General features: G+C 33.2%; 1 protein-coding gene across 1 annotated transcript in view; it reads right to left on the bottom strand.

The window, feature by feature from the left end:
- AOPEP (aminopeptidase O (putative)) overlaps positions 1–12,669 on the bottom strand; it is a 504,306-nt gene that overhangs the window by 433,087 nt on the left and 58,550 nt on the right. The window contains 1 exon segment of the mRNA XM_074281675.1: positions 8,486–8,652. Within this exon segment, the coding sequence (XP_074137776.1) occupies positions 8,486–8,652 (167 nt within the window).

Below are 12,669 nucleotides of genomic sequence, written 5' to 3'. Positions count from 1 at the left end.
ATAGGGATCATCACAGAAAGCAACAATTATGTATAATTTTTCAATGTAGAGAATAAATTATAATTAGATCAATAAGAAATTGTTCATATATACCACTAAATTAAGACATAGAAATGACTGGGGAAAACGGCATTGAAAAACTCCAATTTCATGAAGTTTGACTTTTCTTTCCCTCTAAGTTAACTTATAATAGAACTTGCAGGATTTTTTGTCTTCTTATTTACAAAGTACAGATCTCATAAACATCAAAAAAGTAGTATGGTATTGTGACAAGAATTTAGAAAGTTCTACAAGGTGATGTCCTCACTCATGGGTGAAGTGGATTTAAAAGCGAGGTAGAGTTGTACAACAAGTCATCAACCTCATTCTCTCTTCCAAAAGTCATCAAATTCCAGTATCAAGACAAAATTCAGGAGCAGTGATGGCCCAGGATGCAGGAGATGACCTTGGAGTCTTTGATGTCTGACCAAGTTCCAAGCATTCCACAGTCCCTGCTTCAGCCACCTTCATGGTCATGAAACAAACTGTTCTCGTCTGCTTGTTCTGTCAGGTGAAGTCTTTACATGCTTGGAAACATACACTCTTAAATAACCAACAGATTTAAGGCCTTTTGGTTACCCTCCACCTGGTTGAGCCTTTCAGCCTAGAAAGCTTACCAGGATATGGCTGTTGCACTTGCCACAGCTTATTGGAGCCACAGATGTGAGCTGAATGTTTAGATAGACACAAACGGTAGATGAGCAGCCTTGAAAAGAGCTCAGCAAGCTCTCACATCAGAGGTGCTAGCCCTTGTTAAACAGCCCATTATAGCCCTAGATATAGCTCAGAACGCTTTGCATTTGAATCCTAACATTACTATTTGATAACGTGACCAGAGACAAGTTAGTTAACCTCTCTGAGCCTCAATTTCCTCATCTGTAAAGGGAAATAATAATATTTACACTACCTACCTCATACAATATTGGTATGAGGAAAAAGTTTCATAAAATATGAAAGCTATGGGAACTCAAATAAAAAAGTGTTATCATTATCATCAACAAACATAATTATGGAATGTCATAACACTGATGATGAAAACATAATGGATTAAAATGGATGAACCAATCCTTGCTGTGAATTTACAATATAAAAAATTCTCAGACTCAAAGGCCAGAGCCCCAAACTGGCTTTTGCATGTAAAGAATAAAATAAACATGATAATGTGGTGTAAAAAGCACTGAATTTGGATTTGGAAGCCGAGTTTAAATCCCAATGCTACTGCTTACTGCCTGTATCACACTGGGACACTAACTGTCTCAAAACTTCAATCTCCTAATCTGTAAAATGATGTAAAATACCTTCAGGTCTCTTTCAGATTACTTCTAAGAAAAGAGTGTGACAATAGCTATGAGCTTTTACAAGGTATCAACATAATATAACATATATTTTAACAATAAATTTTATATATTACTATTTAGTATATATTTATATATTATAAATTATAAAATTATGTATTGCATACATTCCCCACTACATCTCTCTCCTAAAATTATTCAATAATAAAAACTAAAAGAAGAAGTGGAAGAAAAAAATCCACAAAAGAACTATATCAAAAAAGACTTTAATCATACATAGTATTCTAGACCCATAGTCTTTCAACTCTGCAAAGAAGTGGGTCTTACATCTTTATGGGACAAATCTTTTTATAAATTTTGAAGCAATTCAATTTCAAGTGTTTATGACTATTTTGATTTGTTTTTGTAGTCATTGTTTATATGTTTTCTTGGTTCTGCTTACTTCACTTTGTATCAGTTCACATAAGTCTTCCTGTGATTCCTTTTACATTCATTTATTCTTCATTTTCTATAGCAGAGAAATATTAAATTATATTCATATACTACAATTTGTTTAACAACACTTCCCAAATGATGGGCATATATGATTTGTTTGTAGAGCTTTGTTACTACCAAAAGTGCTGCTATGAATGTTTTGAGTGGATATAGGACTTGATTTCTCATCTTATGAATAGATGTCTAGCAATGAAATAAATGAGAACAGATTATATAAGAGAATCAATTTGGACATTACATATTTTTTGTAGGAAATCCTCTCTTTCTTTTGCATTCTCAGTCTGACTAGCATATAACAAAATGTAGTTGTTGTTATCGAGTTGTTTCAGTTATGTCTAACTCTGTGACACTTTTTGGGGTTTCCTTGGCAAAGACAATGAAGTGGTTTGCCATTTCCTTCTTCCAATCATTTTACAGATCGGAGAAGTGAGGCAAAGTGCCCAGGGTCATAAAACTAAGTGAGAATTTGAGGCTAGATTTGAACACATGGAAAATGATTTTCTGATTCCTGAACACAGAATCGAGAAAGAGCTATCAATCTGTCAATCCTTTCCGTGTCCGGGCCGGGTGAGGTTTCCCGTGTTCCTGATTCCTGATTCCTGATTCTAAGTCCAGTATTCTGTCCACTGCACTTCCTAGCTGCCCTGCATATTGTTTGAGTTGGGTTTTTTTTAAATATTAATTCAATTTTCTTTCATCTTTAAATTCAGGTTGACTAAATGGTTATCAATTTTTAAACCTTTTTTTTTTTAAAGAATCAGCCACTAATTTTGTTTTCCATTCTATGTTCTTTTTAATTTTCTATATTTTCAAGCAATCAATATGTGTTCTATAATTTTAACATTTATATATTTGTGATTATCTTAAGTTGATCTGTTGACTTATTTTAAAGTAAATATTCAACTCATTAAATCTCTTTGTCTTTATTAATATAAGTTTTTAAGGACATAATTTTTAAGGACTATATTAATTGCCTTCCAGGAATTATAGTATGTTGTCTTATGATTATCATTGCATTTCATGAAATTATTAGGATTTCTATGATTTGTTCTCTAATTTATTACTTGTGACTTTATTATGAAGTCTTCATTTAGGTTTGTGAATTTTGCTTGTGCTCCCCACTTTGATCATCCTAATTATTATCACATTATGGTATGCATGTGTTTAGAATTTCTGCTTTTTAACATTTATTTATAAGTTCTCTGCTCTTTAATCAACATTCTATTGTTTTAAAGGACATATGATGATAATTTATATTCTCTAGTGTTTCCATTTGGAAGAGGCCATAAATGTTTTATCTCTTTGTTCTCCAAGTTTGTTAGTTTTATATTCTAATAATCTGCTTTATTTGCTTCTCATTTTATGAATTATCTTCATTTTCAACATTGGCAATTTGGTTTTCTTCATTTCTTCTGATCAGATTTTTGGCTTATCCATTTAATTCACTTTTGTTATTTTTTAAACAAAAAATTCCTAGATCTACTTATCAATTTAATATTTTAACTTTTGCTTTCAATTTTGCTTATCTGTTCATTAATTTTAATGATATCTACTGTTGTGCTTGGTTGAAATTTTTAATCTTTTACTTTTCTATTTTATTCATTGATCTGTTCTTTTTTTTAATCTGGTTGATAAAAAATGTTTAGAGATGTAAATTTCCCTAGAAAAACTCCTTGTGCTGCATTCCAAAAGTATTAATATGTTAGTTATAAATTTAAAGCTGTAAGGGATAGCAGAGTCCTTCAAGTCTATCCCCATCCCTTCATTTTAATGATGTTAGTAATGAAGAAATTGATTTGCTTCAGGTCCATATAGTTAGTGGCTGAGGCAGACTCTGAATTCAGGTCTTATAACTACAAATCCAGTGTTTTATAACTTGCAGTATCTGCCAATTGTGGCCAATTTCTTTGAGTTGTTACTCTTATGATTTGTTTTCTGACCCATATATTCTATGCAAATAATTTAGATCCATAAACTCTAAATTCTTTCTTTAAGTGCTCTTTGTTGATTATAATTTTATTGCATTATGGTCAGTAAAGGAAGCAATTAATATTTATTGCTTTTTCCCATTTCTTTATGAGGTTTTTTATGTTTTAGAACTCAACATCATGGGAGTTAAGTATTGGGGTTAAAATATGGGGAACCTCCATATGGGGTCACATAACTGTGAGGATTATGAAATTATGATTAAATGAATAAGTATTTGATTTGAATATCTATTTACATATCTCTATACCTGGTGCCACATTAAAAATCACTCAGGCATCAGGATTCATGAGTGGAAAATAGTTTAAGAAGTTTAAGAAGCCCTGCTCTAGAACATGGTGACATTTTTAAAATGTGCAAAGAAAAATCCAAGAAAAATGCATCTGCCCTTTTGTCCCTAGTCAGCCATCAATAGAATTCAATCATGTCTATTTTTCTAAAAAATTATTCATCATTTTTTCTTTTTATTTTATCACTAGAATTGTTTGTACCTAAAAGAATTATGTTGAAACTTCCAAATAGTATGGGTTTTTTGTCTCTTCCTATAATTTGATTCATATTTTGGGGGAACAATGGTATATCATGCATTATGAAGAAGTGTGTATGTATGTATGTGTATGCATAAATTATATATATATATTATTTAATTATTGATAGTACTTTTAAGCATAATGTAAATTCCCTTCTTTTCCATTTTAGCTATGTCTATTTTTACTTTTGCCTTTTCTGAAATCATGATTTCTACTTTGGCTTCTTTAAGTTAAACTGAAGTAGGAGAAATTCTGTTCCAATCCCTCATTTTAACTTTGCATAAATCTTTATATTTCAAGTGCTTTTCTTATTGGATTCTATTCTCAAATAGAGAGATTTGTTAACAATTTGTTACAAGAAAGATTTTGTTACAATCTTCTGTTTATAGGTGGATTAATCCCATTTATATTTACAGTTTGGTTTTTTGTTTGCTTGTTTACTGCTGAGGTAATTGGGATTAAGTGACTTGCCCAGGGTCACACAGCTAGGAAATATTAAGTATCTAAAGCCAAATTTGAACTCAGGTCCTCCTGACTTTAGGGCTGGGGCTCTATCCATTGCACCAATTAGCTGCTTCTACAGTTCCAGCTATTAATTGTATTTTACTCCATTCTTATCCATTCTCCTTTGTCCCCTCTCCTATTTCCTATTTCCAAATCAGTAGAAGATGATGGTGAAAGGGGAAATGGATGCTAACAGTAATATACAAGTGTCCCTAAAGTTTTATTGCAGTTTTAAGCTGTTAAAACTTAATTATATAAAATATGTATGTATATGTGTGTATATATATATATATATATATATATATGTATATATATATATATATATATATATATATATATATATGTCTTATTCTGCATCTTGAGTCCACAACTATAGGAGATGGGTAGCACAATTCCACACCACTACTCAGAAACTGTGGTTGGTCACTGCATTAATCAAAAGGTCTAAAGTTCTTGTTTTTCAAAGCTGTTTTTCTTTACCATGTCATTATTTTGTAAATTGTTCTCCTGGTTCTTGTCATTGACCTCTGAATCAGTTCATATTTCCCCAGATGTTCCTGAAATCATTTCTTTCATTATTTCTTATAGCACAAGAATGGTCCATTTCATTTGTATACCATAATTTGTTCAATCGTTCCTCAATTCATATTTTAAAATTATAATCAACAAATAAACTTTTCAATATATAAAGAAAAAGAAGAAGAAATTTTTTGTGAACTTAATACTTGAAAAGCAACAATTAACATTTCTAGCAGATTACATGTACTTTATATATTGAAAAGTTTATTTGTTGATTACAATTTAAAAGAAAAAAACCCGCAGACTTGGGATTCAGTACATTCAAATTTTATCTTTGACATTTAATTTCTTTGTGATCTTGAGTAAGCCACTTAATCTCTCTGGGCCTTAGTTCCCATATATTAAATTAAGAGGGTTAGACCAGATGGCCTCAAGTCCTGATTCTGTGAACCCACAAATTTGGTGGATCCAGAGACAGAAGAAAAGAAAATACCCCAAATATTCAATTCTGTGGCCATCACTCCCATACAGATAGTCTCTCCCTCTATTAGCATACAAGTTCCTCAAGAGCAGTATTCCCAGCATTAAGAATAGTGCCTAATACTTATATCCCAAAGAGATTTTAAAGAAAGGAAAGGGACCCATATGTGCAAGAATGTTTGTGGCAGCCCTCTTTGTAGTGGCCAGAAACTGGAAACTGAGTAGATGCCCATCAATTAGAGAATGGCTGAATAAATTGTGGTATATGAATGTTATCGAATATTATTGTTCTGTAAGAAATGACCAGCAGGATGATTTCAGAAATGCCTGGAGAGACATAAACTAATGCTGAGTGAAATGAGCAGGACCAGAAGATCATTATATACTTCAACAACAATACTCTATAAGGATCAATTCTGATAGACATGGCCATCTTCAACAATGAGATGAACCAAATCAGTTCCAATAGAGCAGTAATGAACTGAACCAGATACACCCAGGGAAAGAACTCTGGGAGATGACTATGAACCATTATATAGAATTTCCAATCCCTCTATTTTTGTCCACTTGCATTTTTGATTTCCTTCATAGGCTAATTGTACACTATTTCAAAATCCAATTCTTTTTGTACAGCAAAATAACTGGACGTGTGAAAAAAAAGGATTTGCAACTCTCAATGGTGAAAAATTACCTATGCATATATCTTGTAAATAAAAACCTATAATAAAAAAATAAAATCAGAAATAAAATCTTCAAAAAAAAAAAAAAAAGAATAGTGTCTAATAGACCCACACGTAACACTGTATACACCAAGATAAGGTCGAAATGGGTTCATGATCTAGACATAAAGAATGATATTATAAACAAATTAGATGAACATAGGATAATTTATGTCTCAAATTTGTGGAGGAGGAAGGAATTTGTGACCAAAGAAGAACTAGAGACCATTATGGATCACAAAATAGATCATTTTGATTATATTAAGCTAAAAAGTTTTTGTACAAACAAAACTGATGCAGACAAGATTAGAATGGAAGCAATAAACTAGGAAAACATTTTTACATCCAAAAGATCTGATGAAGGCCTCATTTCTAAAATATATAGAAAACTGACTCAAATTTATAATAGTTCAAACCATTCTCCAATTGATGAATGATCAAAGGATATGAATAGATAATTTTAGATGAAGAAATTGAAATTATTTGTAGTGACATGAAAAGTTGCTCCAAATCACTATTGATCAGAGAAATGCAAATTAAGACATCACTCAAAAACCACTACACACCTCTCAGATTGGCTAAGATGACAGGAAAAGATAATGATGAATGTTGGAGGGGATATGGGAAAACTGGGATATTGATGCATTGTTGGTGGAGTTGTGAATGGCTCCAACCATTCTGGAGAGCAGTTTGAAACTATGCCCAAAAAGTTATCAAACTGTGCATACCCTTTGATCCAGCAATGTTACTACTGGGCTTATATTCCAAAGAGATCTTAAAGGAGGGAAAGGGACCCACATGTGCAAAAATGTTTCCAGAAATGGAAACTAAGTGGATGCTCATCAATTGGAAATGGCTGAATAAATTATGGTATATGAATGTTATGGAATATTATTGTTCTGTAAGAAACTATCAGCAAGATGATTTCAGAAAGATCTGGAGAGACTTACATGAACTTATGCTAAGTGAAAGGAGCAGAACCAGGAGATCATTATACACGGCCACAAAAAGACTATATGATGATCAATTCTGATGGACATGGCTCTCTTCAACAACGACAGGATTTAAATCAGTTCCACTTGTGCAGTGATGAAGAGAGCATCTACACCCAGAGAGAGAAGCATGGGAACAGTGTAGAACACAACACAGCATTCTCACTTTCTCTGTTGTTATTTATTTGCATTTTGTTTTCTTTCTCAGTTTTTCTTTTCCTTCCTTCTTGATCTGATTTTTCTTGTGCAGCAAGATAACTGCATAAATATGTATATATATATATTGGTTTTAACATGTATTTTAACATATTTAATATGCACTGGACTACCTGCCAGTTAGGGGAGGGAGCTAGGGGAATAAAGGGAAAATTTGGGACAAAAGGTTTTGCAGGGGTCAATGTTGGAAAAAATTACCCATGTGTATGTTTTGTAAATAAAAAGATATAATAATAATAATCAAAAAATTTAAAAAAATAGTGCCTGGATTGTAGTATGCACTTAACAAATACTCTTTCATTCATTAATTTCTTCATTTCTTGAGGCATGGGAAAAAGCTTATTTAGCAAAAGTTGCATCTTTAAACATAAAAAAAAGACTACCTTGCTTCTCTGGCAACCTCAGTTAAATAAGCCTATTATACTGGTGTTCCTGAACTGTGGTTGTCTACCCATAGGAGGATGCCACATCAAACCAAGAGACAACCAACTTATTTCTCATAACACAAGACACAGAACCAACTACTGACTTAGATAAAATATTAACTGGTAACAAGGGGTCCCCTATTTCATTATCTGACAGTTTAATAATGGATTAATTTCCAATTTAACTAAAGAACTATTTAGAGTTTAGAAAAACATTCATTTTGGGGTTTCTGAGTCCAGCATTAGTTGCAATACATAAATAAGCAAAGAACACATGTACTGTACCTTCCTGAAGCTGTGTTGGCTTGGCAGAATTTTCCCCACTCATTAAAACAACAAAAGATGCAGCTGCTCGGACTGTAGCCTGCCATGTTGACATGGCAACTGGTGGCTCCTGGCATGGAAAAAGGGCTCTGTTGTTTATTGGGGATCCCATAGTATAAACACATGGCCTGAGGAAGAGAGAGAAAGTGAAGGTAAAATCTTTGAAATAATGCATCCTTTTCTTTACTGCTATATTAATGAAGTTGAGCTGGGGGGGGTGCGAAAATAGGAGAAGAATTATTTAAAAAGCTTTGAGTATTAAACATTTCAAGGAACACATGACTGAAAATGTCAATGGTATTGGAAAGTCAGGTGGTAATCTTTTATTGTACCAATTGCTTAAATATGCAAAGGACTGGATCAATTTTTAGTGAGGGTAGAGAGGAAAAAAGAAGAAGGTGTGGCACATTAATATTTGGTTAGAAGGGGAAAATGCTCTTTGGATGAAGTTTCAAATAGTTGTTTGCCAACTTCTAATTTATATTAGTCTGGCCCCTCCAACCTCTATGCGTCAATTATTATTTTTTTAAAAGAGCTTAGAAACATCCTTTAAAACCCTCTGGAAAGTATTCTGGAAAAAATGTGTCTAGAGAGCACTAAAGGATTAAATGTTTGGAAAAATAAGCTGGTGGTCTCAAGTCCTCTGCCTGCAGAAGGACAGCTCCATCAGAAACCACTATCCCAAATGGAACTCTTGTGGGTAGATAATCCTTGCACAGGGGCCAAGAACTGAGGCAGGAATATACACAGATTATAATGGAAATTTGAACATCAAAAATCAATGCAAGTTTAGGAAACTGATAGCATGATATTATATATTCATTCTGTTTTAATTTTAACAAAAACCAGTACATACATGGAATTTTCTACCAGAGTTAAAATAAGGAATAATCAGTCTCCTCTTGAAAGATTAGTCATAATTGACAGAAATAGGGAAGCCATATTAGATTATGGAGTACATTCTCTTGGTAAGGGAGAATAATAGATAGGGCTAAATTTTGTGAAAACCATATGGAAATATTTATATTACTTGGTTACCAGAAGCTATGAAAAAAGTGTTATTTTAATAATTTTTTACAACTAGTAAATAAAATAAGTACAACAACATATTCTTCTGGACATAGGCTATAATATTTAATTCACTTTTTACTTACTGTGAATGTTCCTCAATATTATTTGCCCATAATAATTTCTGACATTTACGTATTCACTTTATGGTTTACAAATCCAAACATATATTCTCTCATTTGATCTTCACAACTGCCATATGGGGCAAGAAGTACAAGAATATTATTGTTTTCATTTTTGTAGATGAGAAAATTTCAACCAACTTTAGCCAACTAGAAAATGCAACAATACAGTTTACGTCGAGGTCTTCTGATTCTCTCCACTAAATTAGTTTTCTTTTTTGAAATATCATTGCAGAAAGAATTCCTCTTCTACCAGATTTGCTCTTGATGACCACCACCCAGCACTAACCCTGCCTAAACTTGGAGTGTTGGATAAGCCAGAAGTAGATCTGGAAGGAAAAGAAAGTTGACAGCTCTTGTGGCCCCTAAAATCTTCTCAGATATTTCCACGTTACATGTTCTGGTCCAGATCTCACTAATCAGGAATTAGACCATGAGCATAAAGATTTGATATGGCTATAAGTTAATATCTCTTTGTAGCATAATCTTCATAAACATATTTGAGCCTGTTTTTTTCCTGCTATTTAAGCCTGCTTTTGGCTTTCTTTTTCTTCTTCAGGAACACAAGGATTCTTCCAAAAAGTTATTTATGTGCTTATAATTTCTCTTTCCTAGTGTGGTCCTGCTTCTGTTTCCTTTGAAATTTCTTTGGAGTAATGTGCAATAACTAACCCAACATAAACCATAATCCCCAGACTTATGTTCTTATAGAATTATAGAATTCTGATGTCCTCATAGTCTTCTGATCTGATTCTTTCCCAAATGAGAGAACATCTTCTTAATACCATTGGTGTAAGGAAAAAAGTAAACAGAGTACTGTGCCACTGGAAATCATAGTTGAGTAACCATTCAGTCTGTATCTGAAGAACTAGAATTCTCTGCTTACCACAAAGAAACCTAACATGATATCTCAGAACTGTTTTCTGAAACCCCACCCTGGACATCAATTTGTCCTTGATTTAACTTTAAATTAAAATTTTGATATTAAAGGAAATTTGTGGTCTTACCTTTGAATTTCCAAAGTATTTATTATTTCCTCCAATGGAGTGAAAGCTCTTTGAAATAAGGTACTATTTTGATTCTGTATCTGTATCCTAAGCTCCAAGTACAGTCTCTGTCTTTCTTTTTTATTCACATCTATATTTCTAGCACTAAGCACAGTACCTAGCTCTTAATAAATGCTTCTTGGTTTAACAACATCTAGGAGATCAGAAAAGGCTTCATGTAGTAAACAGCATAAGCTAAGTATTGAAGGAAAACAAGGATTCTAAAAGGCAGAGGGGAGGAAGAAGGGCCTTTTAAAAAGTCAATAAAAAGACACATAGTTAGGATATGGCAAGTCATGTATGAGAAAAAAATAAGGCTAGTCTGACTGAATCATATGGTGTTGAAAGGGAATGTGCAATAAAGGTTGAAAGGCAGATTGTAGACAGGTGATAGAATCCTTAAATTCCAAAAAGAGGATTTTATAGTTCACCCTACAGTCAATAAGAATACGCAAGAGTTTATTGAGTAGAGGGAGCCATATGACCAGATTTACACTTTGGATAATCACTGTAACAACTGAGTGAGGAGGTTAGAGAGAGGAGAGATTTGAGACAGAGATAACTGATTCAGAGACCATTATAAAAGAATAATAGGTGAGAAGTGCACCTGAATCAGGGTGTCTGACAGAAGAAAGCCAAAGAGAAGGAGGAAGATGAAAGAAATGAGGAAATAAAAAAGGCAAGATCTAGCCACAGAGTAGATATGTGGGATGAGAGAGAATGAGGTGTCAAGATAGTAAATGTAGGTGTTTCCCTTGAGAGAAATAGAAAAAAAATTAGAGGAATAGGTTTGGAAAGAAAGGTAATGAGTTCAGTTTTCAGGGAGCTGAGTTTAAACTGTTCATTTTTAAAAAATCCAGTAAGTTGTGATGGGGCATTGGAGCTTAAGAGAGACTAGAGAGAAAGGTTTGGGAGTCATCACATAGAGATGATAATTAAGTCCATACGAGCTAATAAGGCTACCAAATGAAAGAGTACTAAGGGATAGGAGGAGAAGTCAAAACAGAGTCCTGAGGCACTCTTACCCAAAGTAAAAATGTCTTGGATGATAATTCAGTAAAGGAAACTGAAAAGGAGCAGCTAGAACGCTAGGAGGAGAACCAAAAGTTCATAATACATAAAAGCCCAAAAAGGAGAGCATAAAAAAGAGGGAAATATGACCAGCAGTGTCAAATTCTATAAAGAATTCAGAAAGGATAAGAACTGAGAAAAGATTGTCAGTATTGGCAATTAAGAGATCCCTGATTACTTTGGAAAAGGTACTTTCAGTTGAGTAATGAGGTTAAAATCCAGATTGCAGAGGATTTAAAAAACGAGGGAAGACGTCAAGAATAGATAGCTTTTTCAAGGAATTTGAGAGAAAGAGGAAAGATATAGAATGATATATTATGGGGATGCTTGGGTCTAGTGAAGGTCTTTTAAAGATGGTGAGGGTTGGAGGAGGTGGGCATGTTTGAAGCCTCTGGACTAGCTGTTGGGATTTGGAGTACATTGTTAAATTGAGTGAGGCCAAAGGAGGAAGATCAGGCAAGAATTATAAAAAATATATAAGAAAAAAAAAAGTATTCGAAGTTTGAATTCAGTCAGAAAATTACCAATTCACACTAAGATGTAAATGATTGATAGGATTAATTTTCCAGGGGAATATTTATATTTTAGTAGGGATCAAAACCTAAACAAAATGAATCAAGCTCAAATATTAGTTGTCATAAGAGCAAGATATTGGGACTTTGTAGATCCCTAAATGAAGACAGGCCTGATCATACCTTTAAATCACCACCCAAAGAGGACTTTTTTTTCTTCCCACTTCCAACCCCATAATCTATGTATATTTTTAAACACATCAGGAAGTTATCTGAATGTATAATCACTGAAATACATATATGCAGCTGTGTTTACTTCTACATGC

The sequence above is a fragment of the Sminthopsis crassicaudata genome, chromosome 1 (assembly GCF_048593235.1).
Source record: "Sminthopsis crassicaudata isolate SCR6 chromosome 1, ASM4859323v1, whole genome shotgun sequence".
Taxonomy (NCBI): Eukaryota; Metazoa; Chordata; class Mammalia; order Dasyuromorphia; family Dasyuridae; genus Sminthopsis; species Sminthopsis crassicaudata.
Note: the sequence above shows the minus strand (reverse complement) of the source record. Positions and strands in the feature narration are given on the sequence as shown.